The 18,861-nt window shown below is 34.2% G+C and overlaps 1 protein-coding gene across 1 annotated transcript in view; it reads left to right on the top strand.

Moving 5' to 3' along the window:
* The window catches only part of TMEM161B (transmembrane protein 161B), a 69,064-nt gene extending 50,443 nt beyond the window's left edge, over positions 1-18,621 (top strand). The window contains exons 6-12 of the mRNA XM_082651349.1: positions 6,908-7,059; positions 7,509-7,569; positions 8,069-8,209; positions 10,951-11,064; positions 15,000-15,174; positions 16,177-16,273; positions 17,451-18,621. Coding sequence (XP_082507475.1) covers positions 6,908-7,059; positions 7,509-7,569; positions 8,069-8,209; positions 10,951-11,064; positions 15,000-15,174; positions 16,177-16,273; positions 17,451-17,728 — 1,018 coding nt within the window. The 3' untranslated portion in view covers positions 17,729-18,621. The remainder of the gene's footprint in view (positions 1-6,907; positions 7,060-7,508; positions 7,570-8,068; positions 8,210-10,950; positions 11,065-14,999; positions 15,175-16,176; positions 16,274-17,450) is intronic.
* The last annotated feature ends 240 nt before the right edge of the window (positions 18,622-18,861 follow it).

The raw sequence follows: 18,861 nt of genomic DNA, 5'->3' as shown, positions 1-18,861 counted from the left end.
ACTGGTTGAACTTTTGGCTTGCTACACAACTGTCATCCTGGGACTTATTTTTGTTGTCATCCTAGGAATTCCCTTTGCCTTTCTCCCAAGTTTAATTTGCCATTTCTAGGAATCAGTGTTTTTCTCTTTCTTGGTTTGTTCGAATGTTTTGGTGGAGCTTTTTGCGCATGTGAGGTAACCAGTTTTAGACTTTGCAGTTTTGGAAGTGTCTTAATTCTCTGCTCTCATTTATTTAATTGATATTTTGGTTGAATAGTGAATTCTGGGTTGTCAGTATTTTTCTTCGTAATTTTGCAGACATTGCTCCATTGTCCTCAGTGTCAAAAGTTGCTGTTAAGAAGTACAGTGTCATGATGTTTAATCTTTTGCATATGACTTGTTTTGCTTTATTTTTCTTTTCAGAAGGTTTTTACAGTCTTCTCTTTATTTGTCTGGTTTTTGAAGGTTTATGATCATGTGCCTTTTTGAGAATCTTTTTTCATTATTTGTGCTGGGCTTTTGGTAGGCTCTTTGAATTTGGAAACTTCAAGTTTGGAAATTATCTTGTACTATGTCTCTGATAGTTTTTTCCCTTCTGTAATCCTCCCATCCCCTGTTTTGTTTCTCCCTCTCACTTCTGTTAGTCGGATATTGTGCCTCCTGGATTGATCATTTCATCACCCTTTCTGCTTTCTTATATCTGTGTCACACTACAGTTCAAGGTAGCTTGTATACTTGGCAAGTGAGTGATAGTAGTAAGTGCTGCGAGTTCAAAAGAGGAAGAGAATGGTCTGGGCAGAAGAGGTAAATGGTAAGCTTCGTGAAGGATGTGGAGCTTGAGCTGAGCCTTTGATTAGCTAGAGGGAAGGGAAGAGGGTAGTTCAGGTAATAAGTTATGATCCAAGACAGTATAACTGTTACATTTAGGCAACGGTAAATACGCTGTTCTGATTTAAGTGGAGGTTTGGGGACTATTGAATGAAAGCTTGAACATATGGGCGTAGTTAGATCATAGTATTACATATCAGAATATTGTTTGTGTGTTTACACTGTGGGTTATGGGAAGGTTTTGTTCCAACATAGAGCTCAATAAGTAGTTGGTTTTAAGATTTATCTACTCTTCAGTATGAATTCAAGATGTAGGCATTATAACCTGGGTTTGGTTGCATCTAATTTTGTTTTTTTTTTTCCTTTAGTGTTGACATATTTTGTAATTTATTTAATAAATCTGTGGTAACAAAATTTGGCAGTAGGTATAATCTTTGAAAAATTTCATTTTGGTCATTTGATACCACTTTTGGCTAAAGGTGTTATTTTGCTTTTTAGTGTAAGTGAAGGAGTTGGAAATTGTATCTTTATAGACGCTAGTATCCATTTTCAGTAAAAAGAAGCACTGTTTTTCCAACCTGGGCTTGGGGCCCTCAGGCAATGAGAGAGATCATAGCTAAATCTCAAAAGCATTTCATTTGTGGTTTTGGAGTTTTTATGTTTTGTTTTTAAATCTTTTTCCTTCTTCCTTGTTATCTCCTAATATGTAAGCTCTTCGTTAGAATGCCAAGAAGGAGATGGACCTGTAGTGTTTGATAGTAGTAAAATGAACTACTAGCTTTGTTTCTTTTATTTTTAAGTTTCAGAGAAGAGATAGATGAGTAAGGAGCATGGGATTCAGAATATCCTGGAGAGAAAAGTTTGAGCATCTGTATTCTAGAATCTTATCACCACTCTTAAAACAGTGTTTCGTGTTTCATAAAACTGCATCGTGAGTGTTGAAAGTTAGATGAAGTTTCTTTTAAGACTTGTAAAATTGTTCTTAACTTGCTGTCTTAGAAAACTTGGTACTCTACTTCATTATAAGAAAAGCTACTATTTGCATGGGGAAAAGCTCCAGTAGTCCTCTTTATTTAAAAATCAGATTTTTTTCTGTTATTTGCTTTTGTATTGTTTACACTTAACCTGGCTTAACTCTTACTGAAGTGATTAATATCACTTATTAATCATAAATATAATTAGGTTATGCTTTTAAAATTACATAATTTTAAAAATAATTGTATTATAGACTCTTATAATGCTGTTCTCTCCTATAAGGAGAAGTTCAGAAGATTAACCAGGGAAGTCTTAACTTTGTAGTTTTTCTTTATTAATTGAACTACTAAAAAAATTATTCATAATGTAAATTTAAACTACAATGTGTTTATTACTTTGGTTAATTAGAAAACTCTTCCAAGAGCTTAGTTTATGCAAGATGGTTTAGAGTTATGCTTTGTAACCTTTTTTTTTTTTTTTTTCCCTACCTGCACACACAGCTGACTCCTCTCAGAGGCATCTTTCATTACAAACAATATATCTTCACCCAGGTTAATGGGATGGGTGTGTGCTGATGGTGGGGCAGGTCCTGCCTTTATCTCCCCTAGCTGGAGCCTGTTGATTACTGTCAGAGTTCTGACCTGGATACATAGTCTTCTCAGTTTTTTTTCCCTGTAAAGTCTTTTTACTTTAAGCAAATGTAGACTACCAGTGTCTTTGATGTGAGAGCATAAATGCAAAAAGTCTGAAATAAATGATATTCTTACAGAGAAGGAGGAGAAAATAGTGGTAGGATATATGCAATGATAAAGTTATAGAAAAGTTTAAAAAATTCACATCACATCTTAAAATGACATGGAAACTAAATGTGCTTTGTTAAACCCCCATCAATCATTTTAATTGAAATTGACATCCTATCAATTTGACAGCCCTACTTAAGCTTAATATAACAAAATCATGCCAACTTCTGCAGTGATGTAGTATAGTCTTATTGCTTATAAATGATTTAGTAGTTGTTAGCCAAAATAGGAAGAGGATTGACAACTATGTTTAGGGAAAACTTGAACAATAATGTTAGGTGATTTTAGAAAGAATTTCGAAGGAATAAGACATGGAAATACCACAAAATTCTTCATTACAAAGTAAGAACTGGAGTGTAAATATCACTCTTTAAATTCTTACTATAATTTGCAAAGATTGTTGGTTTTACAGATATATAAGAATTGAGGATTTATTTCCCTTGTTGTAAAATAATTTAGCTTCCCTTTTCCCCTGATGTTCAATATCATAGAAAAACTGACATCTATTATTATGTGGATTAGCTCTTTTACTTCAGTAGAGTTTCAGATATCTGCGTATTGCAGTACTCTATAACCAGAGTACTGCAGAGTTAAATTGAGCAAGATAACCTTGGGTCAGGGTGCTGAATATTTGGTGGAGGAAATAATGTAAACCAGTGGCATTTCCGTGTTTATTAGTTTTAATTTTTACATTAGAGCAGTAATTTGTTAATAAGAACATACTGCATAGCACAGGGAACTCTATTCAGTACTCTGTAATGACCTATATGGGAATAGAATCTAAAAAAGAGTGGATATATGTATAACTCACTTTGCTGTACACCTGAAAGACACATTGTAAATCAACTATACTCCAATAAAAAAATTAATTAAAAAACAAGTAATTTGTTCAAATACTTGACTGTGTAACCTGAGTTATGGTGAATATAAGAAGACATTCATTTTTATTTTTTTCAACTATATGGATTTTTTAAAAATTTAATTTATTTTTGGCTGTGTTGGGTCTTCGTTGCTGTGCGCGGGCTTTCTCTGGTTGCAGCGAGCGGGGGCTACTCTTCGTTGTGGTGTGCAGGCTTCTCATTGTGGGGGCTTCTCTTGTTGAGGAGCATGGGCTCTAGGCTCGTGGGCTCAGTAGTTGTGGCTTGTGGGCTCTAGAGCACAGGCTCAGTAGTTGTGGCGCATGGTCTTAGTTGCTCCATGGCATGTGGGATCTTCCCGGGCCAGGGCTCGAACCCGTGTCCCCTGCATTGGCAGGTGGATTCTTAACCACTGTGTCACCAGGGAAGCCCCAACTATATGGATTTTTAATTTCCAAATCTCTTAAAAAAGATAGTTCTCTCTAAACGTAATAACAAAGGTATTGATTTTTAAAATATTGTCATTGGAGTATAGTTGATTTAAGAAGACATTTAGAATGAAAGTAACATGCCTGGTAAATGTCTTCAGGTGTATGCCTAAGTTCTATAGTATTTCTGGTTATATGGATCCTAAAGCATGTATTTGTTATAGAAAATATGAAAACATGCAGAGGTCTTTTTAATCAAAAACTTAATAGGGTATCATCTAGCTTTTCATGATCTGGTTTTGTTTGTCTTAAAAGGAAATCAGGTACTTAATTTATAGAATGTAGCATTATAAGTAATATTATAGTAGTCTGTAAAGAAATATATTAAGAAGTTGAAATAAATTCCTAATACAGCAATTTTTAGATTGTACCTTCACCTTGCATGTAGATTTTATTCTGAAATGCTTGGAAATAAAATAATCTTCTTTTTAGAGAAATAATGCTATAAATGGCATCTCCTTTCAGATTAGCCCATGAAAGTTCATTTGATCTATAATTAGCACACAAGACCACATTTTTTTCCAAAGAAAATAATTCTATTGCTAGTAAGTAATTAGGAAAATAAATTTTAGTGAGTATTTATCTTGAATCATGGAATTTGAGAAAGAGCAGAGAGGTTTGTGTGAAAGGGAGATTAGCTAGAGTGGGATTAATTGAGGTGAGAACAGTGAAAGTCAGGAAGGGGGATGATACTCATTGAAAAATGAGGTGCTTGACTAACGGAGGTTAATAAAGACACTTCCCATCACACACTTCTGAGGGCCTCGTTGCCCCAGGAATAGGTGGATAAAAATGAGCTATTCTTATACTTCATTTTATTTTTTGACATTTAAAAGAGGGAACTATCTTCTAAATAAGCCTTAAGAAAACAAAGCCTAAGCCTTTATAAAACTTAGAACATCCTTTAAATTTATAACCCTGAGTGGTAAATAATTTTTATTTTTGTTATTACCACTGATAAAAACAGATCTTAGATTAAAACTTTTTCTATATTATTTTTTTACTTTGAGTATCTTATCCCAGAGAAAGAATTGTTTTTATCTCATTCTTCAAAAGGTCTATTTACCGTTAAAGCATAGAATTAATAGTTTCAGGTTACCTAAACTACCATGTAAAACATTATTTCTATGGCAAAATTTGTTCACTGATTGTTTGAGTACCTACTATGTGCCAGGCACTTCTTTTGGTGCTCTAACTAGTGCGCAAGAGACAAGAATCCTTGATATGGAGTTTACATTCTAGTAGAGATTTATTTCAAGTTGCATTTGAAAGATGCAAGAAAGTCATCTGTCTGTATTACCTTCATGTTGGCTTACTTAGGGTAGATGCCCGTAAGCTTTAGAGCAGCTGGGACTCTACATTAATATCCAGTATCCTAGGTAGGATCTTAATAGAGACTGGGTAATAACTATATTAGCATATTTTAAATAGGCAGCAAAGGACATCTTCCTTTTAAAGAGCAAGGACGAGCGTCCTTATCCTTGCCCATCCATTCCTTAATAAGAATACTTCTGGGCTTCCCTGGTGGCGCAGTGGTTGAGAGTCCACCTGCCGCTGCAGGGGACACGGGTTCGTGCCCCGGTCCGGGAAGATCCCACGTGCCGCGGAGCGGCTGCGCCGGTGAGCCATGGCCGCTGAGCCTGCGCGTCCGGAGCCTGTTGCTCTGCAACGGGAGATGCCACAACAGTGAGAGGCCTGCGTACCGCAAAAAAAAAAAAAAAAAAAAGAATACTGATTGTGAGGATGTTTGAACTATTTACTTCTGTCAAGGCAGCTCTATTTTGAAAATGATTTCATGTGTTGCTGCTAACTACCACATAGCTTAGGTGCTGTATACAGTATCTTAGAGGCAGTATACTAAGTTGTTAGCTGAACATACTCTGGATCCAGACTGCCTAGATTTAAATCCCAACTGCCTCTGATCTAGCTGTGTGATCTTGAGCAAGCTATTTAACCTATCTGTGCCATAGTTTTTTAAAGTCTGGAAAAGTAATGATAATAGTTGGCTAATGTAAGGATGAAATGAGTTAATTGGTAATGCTTAGCACTTGGCAAGTACTAAATGACAGCTGCTGTTATTTCCTATGCTTGATATATAATTAATGTAAAAGTTGCTTTTCTAGGTTTTTTTGGCCAAGCACCTTATTTTGTTTGGTGGGTTTATGCTTTCAAGGAGAACAATTTGGTATAATGGAAATCTGGATTCTAGCTATGGATCATCCACTGATTTGCTCTTGATTTGATTAATTACTAAGGGGGGAAAGGCTCAGATAAAATAGTCTCTTTAGTACTTTCATATAAAATTTAAATATTTAAAAATAGGTGAGCATGTTGAGCCTTTGGTTGTTTTTGAGTACTCAACAGGAACTTGTTTAAAGTATTTTGTTTTATCATACTGTGAAATGCTGATCCCAGATGCTTATTTAGTTTTTGTGCCACAGCTTACACATTGGCTATTAGTAATTCTCAAATTTTGAATTAGTGGATGATTTACAGATGATTCCTATGATGTGTGTTTAATTCTAAATATAAACTACTTGACAAATATACCCAATAAAAGGTAGTTCCCTAAGATAACTGGTACCTTGGCTTTTCTGAGAACTATTTCATAATAGTTTCACTGAGAACCTATTTCATAAAATTATTGTAATAACCTCCTAGTAAATTTGAGTTAGATAAAATAGAAATACATTCTTTCCCTAATTACAGCTTAGTATATGTATGTACACTTTTTATTAATTTAAAAATGTTATAAACTTCACTTAGATTTGCTTTGTTTTTATGTCTTATTTTCTGGAAGACTATTCAGATTTTCATTAGTTTTTCACTTACTTCCAAATGGCACTTTGTAGATAAGCATGTTGTAGCATCAAAATGAATGTTGTAGTCAAATTTTATTGGAGTTCAGGCCCTGTAAAGATGGTTGCGTTTAAGTTCCACAAAGTTATTTGTGGTTTTTCCTGAACTTTTCCTTCTGCAGCAAAGTTCTATTTTCATTAACTACACACTATTTTAAAGTAGAAGATGGTGGTGAAAGATCAGTCTGTGTTACCTTTGGATTTTTTTTCTTTGTGAAAGCAATGGCAGTCTTGATTGTAACAGAAAACTATCTGGAATTTGGACTCGAAACAGGTAATAATTTCATATCTGTTAAGTTTTTAAAATTAGGTTTGAGGCGTATGTTCTGTAATGTTGTAAATAATTAACCTTTATTATTCTTAAGATCTTTTTTTTGTTTATTTTTTTAGCTAAGCTTTTGCTACCTTTTTCCAAAAATGCTGTTCCCTCCCCATTTTTTCCTTAAAGTTAAATAAGTTTCACCAGTGCTAATGTTAGATAAAGATGCACACAGATAAAGATGCAAATTTTATGCATACTCATGGAATGTACAAATATCAAAGGGATGTTTTCAAAGACTATTTCTCCTAATAACTAAATTTTATTGCATTATGACATACTAATTAGCACATGAAAGAGCTATGCTCATCATTTCAAAATTTAAGATGTTCTGTTTTCTAGCATTTTATTTCCAAAGATTCTGTGTTACCCCTATGATAAGAGTAAATTTTTTCCCCCTACAGGGTTTACAAATTTTTCAGACAGTGCGATGCAGTTTCTCGAAAAGCAAGGTTTAGAATCTCAGTAAGTTTTAAATTATTATTCGGATTTAATTTTTTCCATTTTTGGTAAAATAGCATTTACTCTAAGTGGTTCTTTGTTTTTAATCAGTGAAAGGAGTTCTTTTTTAAGTAGGACTGTCTCTTTTTTAGCAATATTCTTACTCATGTTTTTTACATTTGTATAAAGTATCTTTTATAGAATTCTCATTTGAATTTGCTCTTATTTAACTTAATTCCTCTTCTACTAGAGATTAAATGAAATTTATGAATCGCATGTTATTTTCTATGTTGAACATGTAGGTTAGATTGTTAAAACTGTGGCTTAAGAGATGTCTGATTTACTTTATACTTCATCAAAATCCTTTATGGATGATTGAATAAGAGCAGTCTTTTTGTAGGAGTTTACTTTGTTTGTATTACTGTTATTATTGTGGTTTGTAAAGTAATTGATTAGAAGAATGGAAATTTCTAGAAAGTTAACTTCAAAAGTTTATCAGCTTTTTTAAAAATTTTATTTTTAGGGGTCCTGTTTCAAAACTTACTTTCAAATTTTTCCTGGCTATTTTCTGTTCGCTCATTGGGGCTTTTTTGACATTTCCTGGATTACGGCTGGCTCAAATGCATCTGGATGCCCTGAATTTGGCAACAGAAAAAATTACACAGTAAGCGGAAAATGTACATAAGCACATGCAGATAAATATATGTTTTTCATCTTAATGAAGGTATATTATTGTAATGAAATCATAAATTATTGTATTGAAAATTAATAATCATTTGATGTCACACTTCTTCCTCTTTCTACTATAAGCAAGCTTCTTTCATTCACTTCTAAATTTTAAGTCCTATGTAAAAAACCCCCACTAAATTATTAAATTTCTCTTTTATCTGTTAAAATGGAAATATCAGTATTTATGTTAGTTCTTTTGAACTCAAAGATGAATGTTTATGATATTATGATCTCTGCCACTAATCTAAGGATCTATGGAAATTTCTTTAAATCAGAATTTTTAAGTTAAAAATACTTATTTAAATTTCATATAATTTTATTTAAATAATTTAATATTTTTTATTTAAAGTATTCTATTTAAAAATGTTTTGAAAGTAAATCTGTATACATAAGGAATGTTTGTTTTCCTTATATTATTGATCTGTTTGCAAGATTATTTTAGTTCGGGATGGCTAATACCGTACAGTGTTAAATATCATAGATTACTATTTTAGTTTTCAAATGGAGAAATCGTATTCGAATCTCTGCATATTGTTCAGAGCCCATTTACTATCTTATTTGTGGTTGTCACAGATTTTTTGTTGTTGGTGGTGTGGACACCTTGGCAGAGTGACAGATTTTTATCTTCATTTCATATCCAGATCCAAATTTCCAAGTCCTCTTTTTGTTTTGCAGTAGAAGCCTAAGTTGAGAATATTCCATTTTGATATATGTATTTATAGTCATTAAGTTTCTCTGAGTAATCATATTTCCTAACATTTCTGCTCTTTAAAAGCCGATATTTAATGATGCTGATTCTCTAGTCTTTTCACATTCTTATCTCTTACCTATGTCATTTTCCTTTATTTTAATTTTGAAAGTTTTTTGTGTTTTTCCTTACCTCCATTTTTCTTTATTTGCTTTGTGTGTGTATTTATTTATTCTCACCTCCCAGTACACACTCCTTCATCCCTTTTTTCCACTCCTTTTACTCAGCATGCTGTTGGCTACATCCTGCCTTTCTCCCACCATCCGTCTCTCTAATGGCTCCTTTTAAAACAAAACCTGATTCTCCCCCTCCTCTCTACACACACACTTCAGTCCACTAACCCCAGTGTTATGATTTAAATAAGCTGAAAGAGTGGGTGGAGGGGAGCCCTTCACCAGCTACTGAAACCGCTGTGGGCTGCTCCTTGATACTAGAGTGTTCCCTAGCAACACTGCATACCTAATACTGCTGCTTTCTTCCCCTGCACCCGATGATTTACCCAGGCTGTGGGATGAAAGAATCACTTTATAAAAACATTTAAAGCATTTAGTGGTGGTTTGGGGTTGGGGATGGGGGCACATTTTAGTTTCCTTCTCAGTAAAATGTGGCTTCTTAAGATTTTTCCCTTTGGGAATTTGGAGTTTTATTTTCAGTGTATTGCAAACTCCCCAACCCCACGCCCCCCCCGCCACACACACACACACACACACACACACACACACACACTCACTCACTCACTCACTCACTCACTCACTCACTCACTCACCTGCCCGGATACAGGGTGTGGGAAGCTAGTTTTGTTGTGAGAACAGCATGACTGGCACAAAGAGCAGCATTCTCTTTACCCCCATGGCCAGGCAGTAGTACTTGTTTTAGTGCCAGAGCTTAGAACCAGAGTTCCACCTCTCCCTGTCAGGTGTTCATGGTTTCCTGATCTGACCATTTGCTCACATAAATCACTTGCACTGTAGTGGTATTTTAGTGTGTGTGTGTGTGTGTGTATTTTAAACCCTCCAGTTTAGCTCCCCCAGCATGGTTGGTAATAAAAGCAGTACATGGTAATAAAATAGTCTGAAGAATTTTGTCTTTCTGAAATAAGGACAGTCTTTACCAGTCATCTATCTCTGTAGGATACAAACTTGGGACAACAATTAACAATGACATTACATCTCACACCTGAAACCTTTTGCTGTATTGGGTATTTTGCCTTGCAGGAGAAATATAAATGTCCTTGGTTTTTATAGGATAGGGAAATTAATTTCAGGTATGTTCATAATGCTTCAGGAAGAAATAAAAATGTGAGTCATTTATGATTTTAACAATGTAATTAAGACCTTTTACATGTTCATTACATATTGAAAGTTTCCTCATTTATAAGTAAGTTGCTGCAGTAGCTTCCGTCTGCCATATGCCTTCTAGTGTTATGGACCTTGCTAATCACTGTCTCTTACTTGTAAATAATGAGAAGGCACTTTGTTTTAGCTGGACTGAAAAGTATCAAAAGATGACTCCTATACTGAAAATCCATTGGATTCATTGATTGTGCAAAGTTAGAGAATCATTTAAGTACCAGTGTATTAAATCAGGGATACAGTAGGAGATTGTTAAAGAACACTAGAATAGGAGTGAACAGATTTAGATTTTAGTGCTAGATCTCCTTCTAACCTGTAATATTGCCATGAGCAAGTCATTTAACTTTCCTCAATCTGAATGTTCTCTTCTGAACAATTAAAATAATGAGGTATTTTTACAAGGGCTCAAATCAGTGTTAAGTAGTAGTGATAAATATAAAATAATGGTGACAATAGTACCTTAATATAGAATACTGAAAATAAGTTCCTACCTTCATTTTTTAAGTCCCAAGGTTCTGTAGTTTATTAGTGTATTTTGTTTCTGGATTTTTATGTTTATTTCTTAAATACTTTCAGAACATTACTTCATATCAACTTCTTGGCACCTTTATTTATGGTTCTGCTCTGGGTAAAACCAATCACCAAAGACTACATTATGAACCCACCATTGGGTAAAGAAAGTGTCCCTTTGTAAGTATGGGTATTTGGGGGCTAATTTTTATTTCATTATATAATCAAAACTTTTCTAAAATGTTATTTACTGTGTTCACATTTTTTAATGATAACATTAGGACACTATTTTTAAAACATTAATAGAAATGTTTAAAAATATATTATAAAATAGAAACTATAGGTCATCATTTTACCTTTTGTGATCTTCATTAATGGTTTTGGATGATTATTACTCTGCACTAATATTATCTTGTACAGTTGTAAGTTTTTCTGCTTTTTTTAAGACACTACATTTCTCCTACTGTTTTCTTAATTGTGAAAATTATGGAGGAAAAAATGAGTAGTATAAATGGAAATTCATATATTTAGCCCCTTAAGAGTTGTTAACATTTTCCATATTTGCTTCACTGTTTTTTGCTTTGTTTTTTGATGAAGTAGTTTTGCAAGTAAATTAGAGGCATAACATTTTTACCCCTAAGAACTTTAGTATGCATCTCTAAAAAATAAGGATATTTTTCTACATGACAATATTATCATCATAGCTATTAAAATTAAAAATAAAACCTTAACATTTTAATCAAATATTAGGTCGTATTTCCCCAATTAGACAACTGTATTTTAACAGAAGAAGGTAACATAGAAACAATTTATTAAAAGGCATTAATAACTATACTTGGTATGTTAACTCATTAGCCTTATGGAACTATGTTAGAGTAATAAAAAGATTCAGGCAGAGCTGGTTCAAACCCCAGTTCTGATCCTCACTAAAACTGTCATTTGAGGGAGATTATTTTACTTCACTGAACCTCTGTTTCCCCATCTGGAAAATGAAGATAATAGTATCCACCTCACAAGGTTATCATTGGAATTAAATGAAAGAACACATGTAATGCAACCAGCTGGAAGTAAGTGCTTAATAAATGTTCCTTTCACTGCTTTGCCTCATCAAAATTAAAATAGAAAATCTTGACTAGTCAATGATTCCATAGTATGCATTTTATATTATGTATTTCTTTTAGATCCTGGTACAAATTTGTCTTGAAGTGTAGAATCGGTGATGACCATGATTTTTTTTTTAACACCTAATCTTATTGAACTAAGAAAGTATACATTGAAGTCATAACATTTTTTCCCCCACACAAGTAAGCTTTAATGGTAATTTTAACTTGACAGGTTCACTGAGTATTTAAAAGTAATCCCAAGGATCGTAGGGTTCCAGACCAAATCTCAGATAAACTTTTAACCCACATCTTTGATGCTGAAAGCATTCCTAGTCCTTCCTTGAAGTGTGATCATGGAAGTTGGATTTTATACTTCTGTAATTATGTTTTCTGATTTTATATTTGCCTTAGTTTAATTAAGAAAACAAGGAAACTAGCATTTGTGACATATACCAGTTATTATGCTGGGTATTGATATTTTACATATTTTATCTCATTCATTCTTACAGTAATTCTCTATTTATGATCGCTGTTCTCATTCCATTTTATAGATGAAATAACAGACTCAGAGGTTAAATAATTTGGCTAAGGTTATTCAGCCAGATCTGGTGTATGTAAAGCATTTAGTAGTTATACCAATATTCATTTCCCCACTTGTAGCCTACAAAACTATGTACAGATTAGTAGTGAATACTATGCTTAAAGGAAGTAGGAAGAAGGAATTTTCCCCTTGGTATGTTAAATTAACAGGAAAAATTTTGTTGCACATGAAGACCTAGAGTCCTCTTCCTATAGCTTTATTTCCTTTGTCCCATTCCCTTTTCTGACCTTCATAAATGAAACAGAATTACAGTCATATCTCTGCTCCATTTTATTCTTTTTTTATTTGTCAGATCATTACATTAAGTGATTAGACAGGTGATTTTTAATTTTTGTTTAAACTCCAAAGTCCATGTTAGAAATGGCTGCCCGTCATCCCAGGTTCTTCGTCTGTCATGTGGATTAAATGGTTTGTTAAAGGCCTTTATTTGTAGTCAGAAGCAAAAATGGATAGAATGCAGTTTCAATCTGGAAATATATTTAAACTCATCCACCCATGTGTTCTGCTTCGGCATCAAAAAAATAAAATGTGAGCAAGCAGAGTCCATATGTGTGTAACCTTGTGAGAAGAAAACCAGAAGAGAACATATGTGGTGAACCCTAGAATGGCTTCAGGAATTTGGAGAAATTTCTTCTGCCTGTTCTTTACCTGTATATTTTGTCCCAGCTCAGACTCTTTCTTGAGATACCCCATCATTTCAACTTACCAAATCCTTCTGAAGTTGGTTAAATAATCTGAGTTAGCAGTACTATTTAATTAGGGACTGTTATCTAAATCCTGAACTCCTCATAAACAGAGCAGATATGTTTTGATTCACTGCCTTATACCATTCACTTCATTCCTGTTATCTGTCTCCCTCAAAGCATGCGTAATAGCTGTCTTCAGAATACTGCCAGTCAAGCCTCCTGGTTGTACCACACCAGGGAGCACAGTATTGTCTGTAAGCCCCTGGAAAGGTTCAAGGCTGTGGATGGTCTTGACTTATGTGTACTGTCAGTCTCACATGACTGATACCTTAATCTCATTGTTCATTACAGTGTAAATGTATTGATAAAAAGTTATGCCTTGGGCTTCCCTGGTGGCGCAGTGGTTGAGAGTCCACCTGCCGATGCAGGGGACACGGGTTCGTGCCCCGGTCCGGGAAGGTCCCACATGCCACGGAGCGGCTGGGCCCGTGAGCCATGGCCGTGAGCCTGTGCGTCCGGAGCCTGTGCTCTGCAACGGGAGAGGCCACAACAGTGAGAGGCCCGCGTACCGCAAAAAAAAAAAAAAAAAAAAAAAAAAAAGTTATGCCTTTATGCTTCCTAACCAACAGTACATCTCTATTGGAGCTTTATGTCCATGTTCACTCATGACCTTGTAAAAAGGAAACCAAAAGAGAACATACATAATAAAGCCTTTGTTCCATCCCTATTTTCCCTCCACTTCATAAGTAGTTCAAACCAAACTATACACTTTCACATCTTCTCTGCCTTTTCTGTTTCCTGTACTGTTCTTCAACTTTATTTCCACAGGCAACTTCTATATTGTAGTTTTAGTCCCTTTCCTAGGTGCTTACACTGGACAGAAGGAAGGGGTGATAATGGAGCCTATTTTGGAGCAAAGTGTTGTAAGGTTTTTTATCTTTTTCCACTTGGTCTTCTTTATAGCCATCCATACTACCCTCATGGTCTTAAGAATTTGGGGGAGACGCCTATAAATTCCAGATCCTGTCTGGCAGATCACACATTTCACACATTTCAACAGTCACATATTAAGCGCCTGATGTGTGCTAGAGCTTTGAATAGAGTCAGGCATGGGGTAGGCATTATTTTCAAATTACAATGTTATCTTTTATCAAAGCAGAAACTGTGGACCCCAAAAGGACATCAGAATTTACCTCTTCTTTCTAAAGTCCTTTAGGGAACATCTGATTTTGTCAGTATATCAGAATTCTTGATCCCAATCAGGAATTCAGCAGAGTGAAAGATCCTACTCAGGTATTTATATAACCAAACAAAACTCTAGCCAGAAATAGATGGGTTGATAACTTGATAGTTCCGCAAGCTCCTCTGGTTTCCTTCCTTCTTTCTCATAGTCTCCAGTTTAAGAGCACCCAACTTCCCTTTTCGTTTTATAGCCGTTTTTCCCCCCCATGGAGGAGCGTAGTTAGAGAAAAGAATCCCAAGTGTTGCTCTACTTTGTTCTGCTAGATTTATCTCGTACTGTTTTATTTCATGATACATTTATCTGTTAAGCAAGTGAAAGTATCATGCAGGTAAGTCTGTGGTAGAGTGGGATACTTTTTATATCTCCATCTGTAGCTAAGTCTAGATTTCCCTATATCTTAAATGATGAACATTAACACATATAACTAGCATGCTAGCATATTTTGGTCTTTGAGAGCACCATATCAACTTTTTGATCTGTAGAATGACAGAAGCTACATTCGATACTCTGCGACTCTGGTTAATAATCCTGCTGTGTGCTTTGCGGTTGGCCATGATGCGTAGTCACCTGCAAGCTTACTTAAACTTAGCCCAGAAATGTGTGGATCAGATGAAGAAAGAAGCAGGGCGAATAAGCACGGTTGAGCTTCAGAAAATGGTAAGTTTTATACTGCAGTCAAAATGAAAAATAGCAAATACTGAGTTGTAAATGACTATAAATAGATGGGATAATCTTAAACTGACATGTCAGGGACTTTGATCTGATTTTGGTGCTAGGTGAAGAAAGGATTTCAATTCCCTTCTTGCCTTAAGTACATTAAGTATCATACAGTTTGGGTTGCAAAGCTGTGGTATATCTACTTTTGGTAAATGGGACTCCCCTAATTGATTTGAAAGACATCACAATATATTGTATAGCCTTTATGACTTAAAGAGTAGGAAATATTAGTTTTAGTGACTAAATGTATTCCTTTTAACATTATTCCAAGTACTTGAACATGAAGCATAAAATTTAACTTAATGGGGATTCCAGAGAAGGAAGGTGCTAGGAATCCATCCACCATTATAATGGACTGGACCTATAACCTGATCGTGTCTTTTTGAAGAAATGTGGTGTTGGGGCCTCTGTTTTTTAATCTCGAAATTTCATTGTAAGAAGTGTCTATCAAGATTCAAACAACTTTTTTTATGTTTTACCTTTCATGTATTTTCATACTTTGTAGTTTTACCTCAGTCGAATATAAATGGGGATTAATGTTTTTATTTATGCTCATATATGAGTGTTATTGTTATTTAGTTTGATATTTTAGGTGTCTGTCTTTAGAGATTTTAGCATTTTGTTTTATATGTGAAATAGTAAGTGAATATAAGCAATTTGAATTTTAGTGGTTTTGTTTCTCCAATTTGTATTAATCACTTAAGAAATATTTTTAAGGAATTTATTTTAATATTTTCACATTTTAAAGAACCTTCGAACTGAGCCTTTCTGAAGTCAGTCTGGTGGCATTTATAATGAAGTACAAATTTATTACCATTTAGCTTTCTTCTCATGAAAGGATTATTCATCTCTTAAGCAATTCAGTTTGACAATTATATGAAAGTTTAATTCATTCATAACATGTCAACCGTGTTAGAAACTTAAGAATGTTGTTGGTTGCAGGTCGCTCGAGTCTTTTATTACCTTTGTGTCATTGCACTGCAGTATGTGGCTCCTCTGGTCATGCTGCTTCACACAACCCTGCTTTTGAAAACTCTAGGTAGGCATACCCTGACAACTGGGAAACTTGTTGCTTTACTTTCTACCTACAGTTAATAATGCTTTTTGTTACCTACAAAGAAATAATCCTCTTAAAATTGTTTTTCTCTTTAAAAATTTTAAGAGGAAACATATGAAATTTTAAGCTGTGGAAGTTGATTCATTGATTGATCATCTTGATTTTGAAAATTCAGGCCCATATCGTTTTATAATGTTAAAAGAATTGTTTGCTAAAGGTTAATTCTGAGTAACTGGAGTGAGCACTTTTTGTCTTAATATTTTATGTTGTAAGAGAGTGATTTAAGATTTTGTTAGTGCATAACATTTAAATTATTACAAGGTACTTGTAAACTTATGAATTACAGAACCCTTTGGTGAGTTCTGCTTCAGATAACTTACGTTGATAGAGTAAAGATTTCTCAGTGGCAGAACAAAGTTCTTCTGTAAGTCTGTTCACTAAGCAATCCAGCCCATCTGTGGTGTTACTCAAGAATCTATTGTTGTATTGATCATTTCTTTGCTTAGGTCAGGCAGTCTGCCAGTGTTGGGGGTTTAGAAGCCAAAGGAACTAAAAGCATTATTGGGTGGGCTTATAGATGCTTTAGTAGAACTGTGATAGATGTAAATGTCCTTCAGGACTCTATGGAACATAAAAGAGTAGCTCAGTTGTAAATTCTGTGACACATCTTCTATCCAAAATAGGAAAGTATATGATAAAAATATTTCTGGAAGCTATTAATAATCTCTCACATTGACATCAGAGAGAGTTTCTGAGAAAGAATTTATTCTGATATTCTAGAGGTAGAAAAGATTCTAAGAAGTTATAGAGTCTGTCCTTGTCACTCCATTAGAGGTAGTTGATTCATAGATTATACAAGAAAAAAAAATGTTTTTGTTATTTTACCAGATTTTAGTGCAGTTAATTAAAAGTAAATTAGATTTTAGCTTTTATGTGCACCTCTACTGATAAGGTTAGATTATAATCTGGTCAAGTTAAGTGAATTTTCCCCAGGTGTGTAGAAAGATTATTATTTTACTTTATTTTCAACATTGAATAATTTGTTGTGCCACTAAACTTTTTGTTCTTAATTTTAAATATAAGTTAAAGAATTTATTTTTTCTAAATAACGAGCTTTGGAATTACTTTTCACGTTTTATTTGCGTCTTGAATTTTCTAGGTAATCATTCCTGGGGGATTTATCCAGAATCTATCTCTACCTTGCCAGTGGATAATAGTCCACCCTCCAATTCTGTTTACTCTGAATTACCATCTGCTGATGGGAAGATGAAGGTAACTGTTACACAAATAACAGTGGCACTGAGCAGCTTAAAAAACATTTTCACTCCTCTGCTTTTTCGAGGACTTCTGTCTTTTCTGACCTGGTGGATTGCTGCTTGTCTCTTTTCTACAAGCCTTTTTGGGCTTTTCTATCACCAGTATCTCACTGTGGCGTGAATCTCAGTTAACAAAAAAGGATATCGAAGTCACACTCTGAATTCAGATACTCGTACCTTGAAGGTCTGACAAAAACCAGAAGAAAGCAAATACAAAGGAAGGAAAACCATATCAGAATATCTTGTTTCAAATACTTCCTCTGTATTCTCAGGGTGGATTAATGGTATTAATATTTAAAATTATAGAATAGATTGTTAACTGCTATACTGTGGCGTTGGAATTTTAACTCCTTGTATTAATGGATGTGAGAGAGCTATCTACAAGTGTAATACTTCTGATGACCTTGGTTTACAGAAACCTCCATCAGTCTTTGAAACTTCTCATATGACTCCAGTTATTGATTGGTTGCTCTTAATGGTATTAAGGTACTGTTAATATTCATAATGGCTGCCTATAGAACAATCTTCAAACTGAGCCATGCTTTAGAGGAGGGAAAGAAGCTAAAGTCACTTCTGTTGGTACTATGCGAGTCACCCTTCAAACAGCAACAACAGCAAAATCCAACAGAAAGGAATAGCTACTGTATATTACAGTAAAGAAAGCTGCATAGTAATTTTAAATTTAATGGAGTTGTACATGCTTAATATCTACAAGTACTGCTGCTTGAGAGTAGCAAGAATATTGTTTTAAAATGCATTCTAGCCAACTTGAGGGATCTTTTAAAATAATTGGCTACATGAACATTTGCAGTCTTGCCATTAGGTTTGGACTGCCCATATTTTATTTTATTCTATGATCCTAAATATAGTTCTTTTTAATAGTCTAAAGATATTTATCAATATTGATCAAACTTTTAAAAAATTACTTTGTAATCCTGCTGACTACCTGTATGTATTGTACATATATATTATATATTAAATATATAATATATTGAGATTATAAAAGATGAAAATATTGGGTTCTTATAATATTTTAAGTTGCTGAATGTATTTTAAAATGTGACTGAATGAGATGTATTTGTATCTAGAAATTTTCTTTCTTTCTGGAACGAGATTAAAATACATTTTGAAAATTCATCTGAGCAAGCGATTTATTTGTATTGCCTATGTGTGAGAGTACTTCCGATTTTATAAATACTTAGGTGGTTGCTGCCAAATTAAAATTCTTTTTCTGTCATTTAAAAATAATTAGAA

The sequence above is a fragment of the Grampus griseus genome (assembly GCF_964374135.1).
Source record: "Grampus griseus genome assembly, chromosome: 3".
NCBI classification, from domain to species: domain Eukaryota; kingdom Metazoa; phylum Chordata; class Mammalia; order Artiodactyla; family Delphinidae; genus Grampus; species Grampus griseus.
Note: the sequence above shows the minus strand (reverse complement) of the source record. Positions and strands in the feature narration are given on the sequence as shown.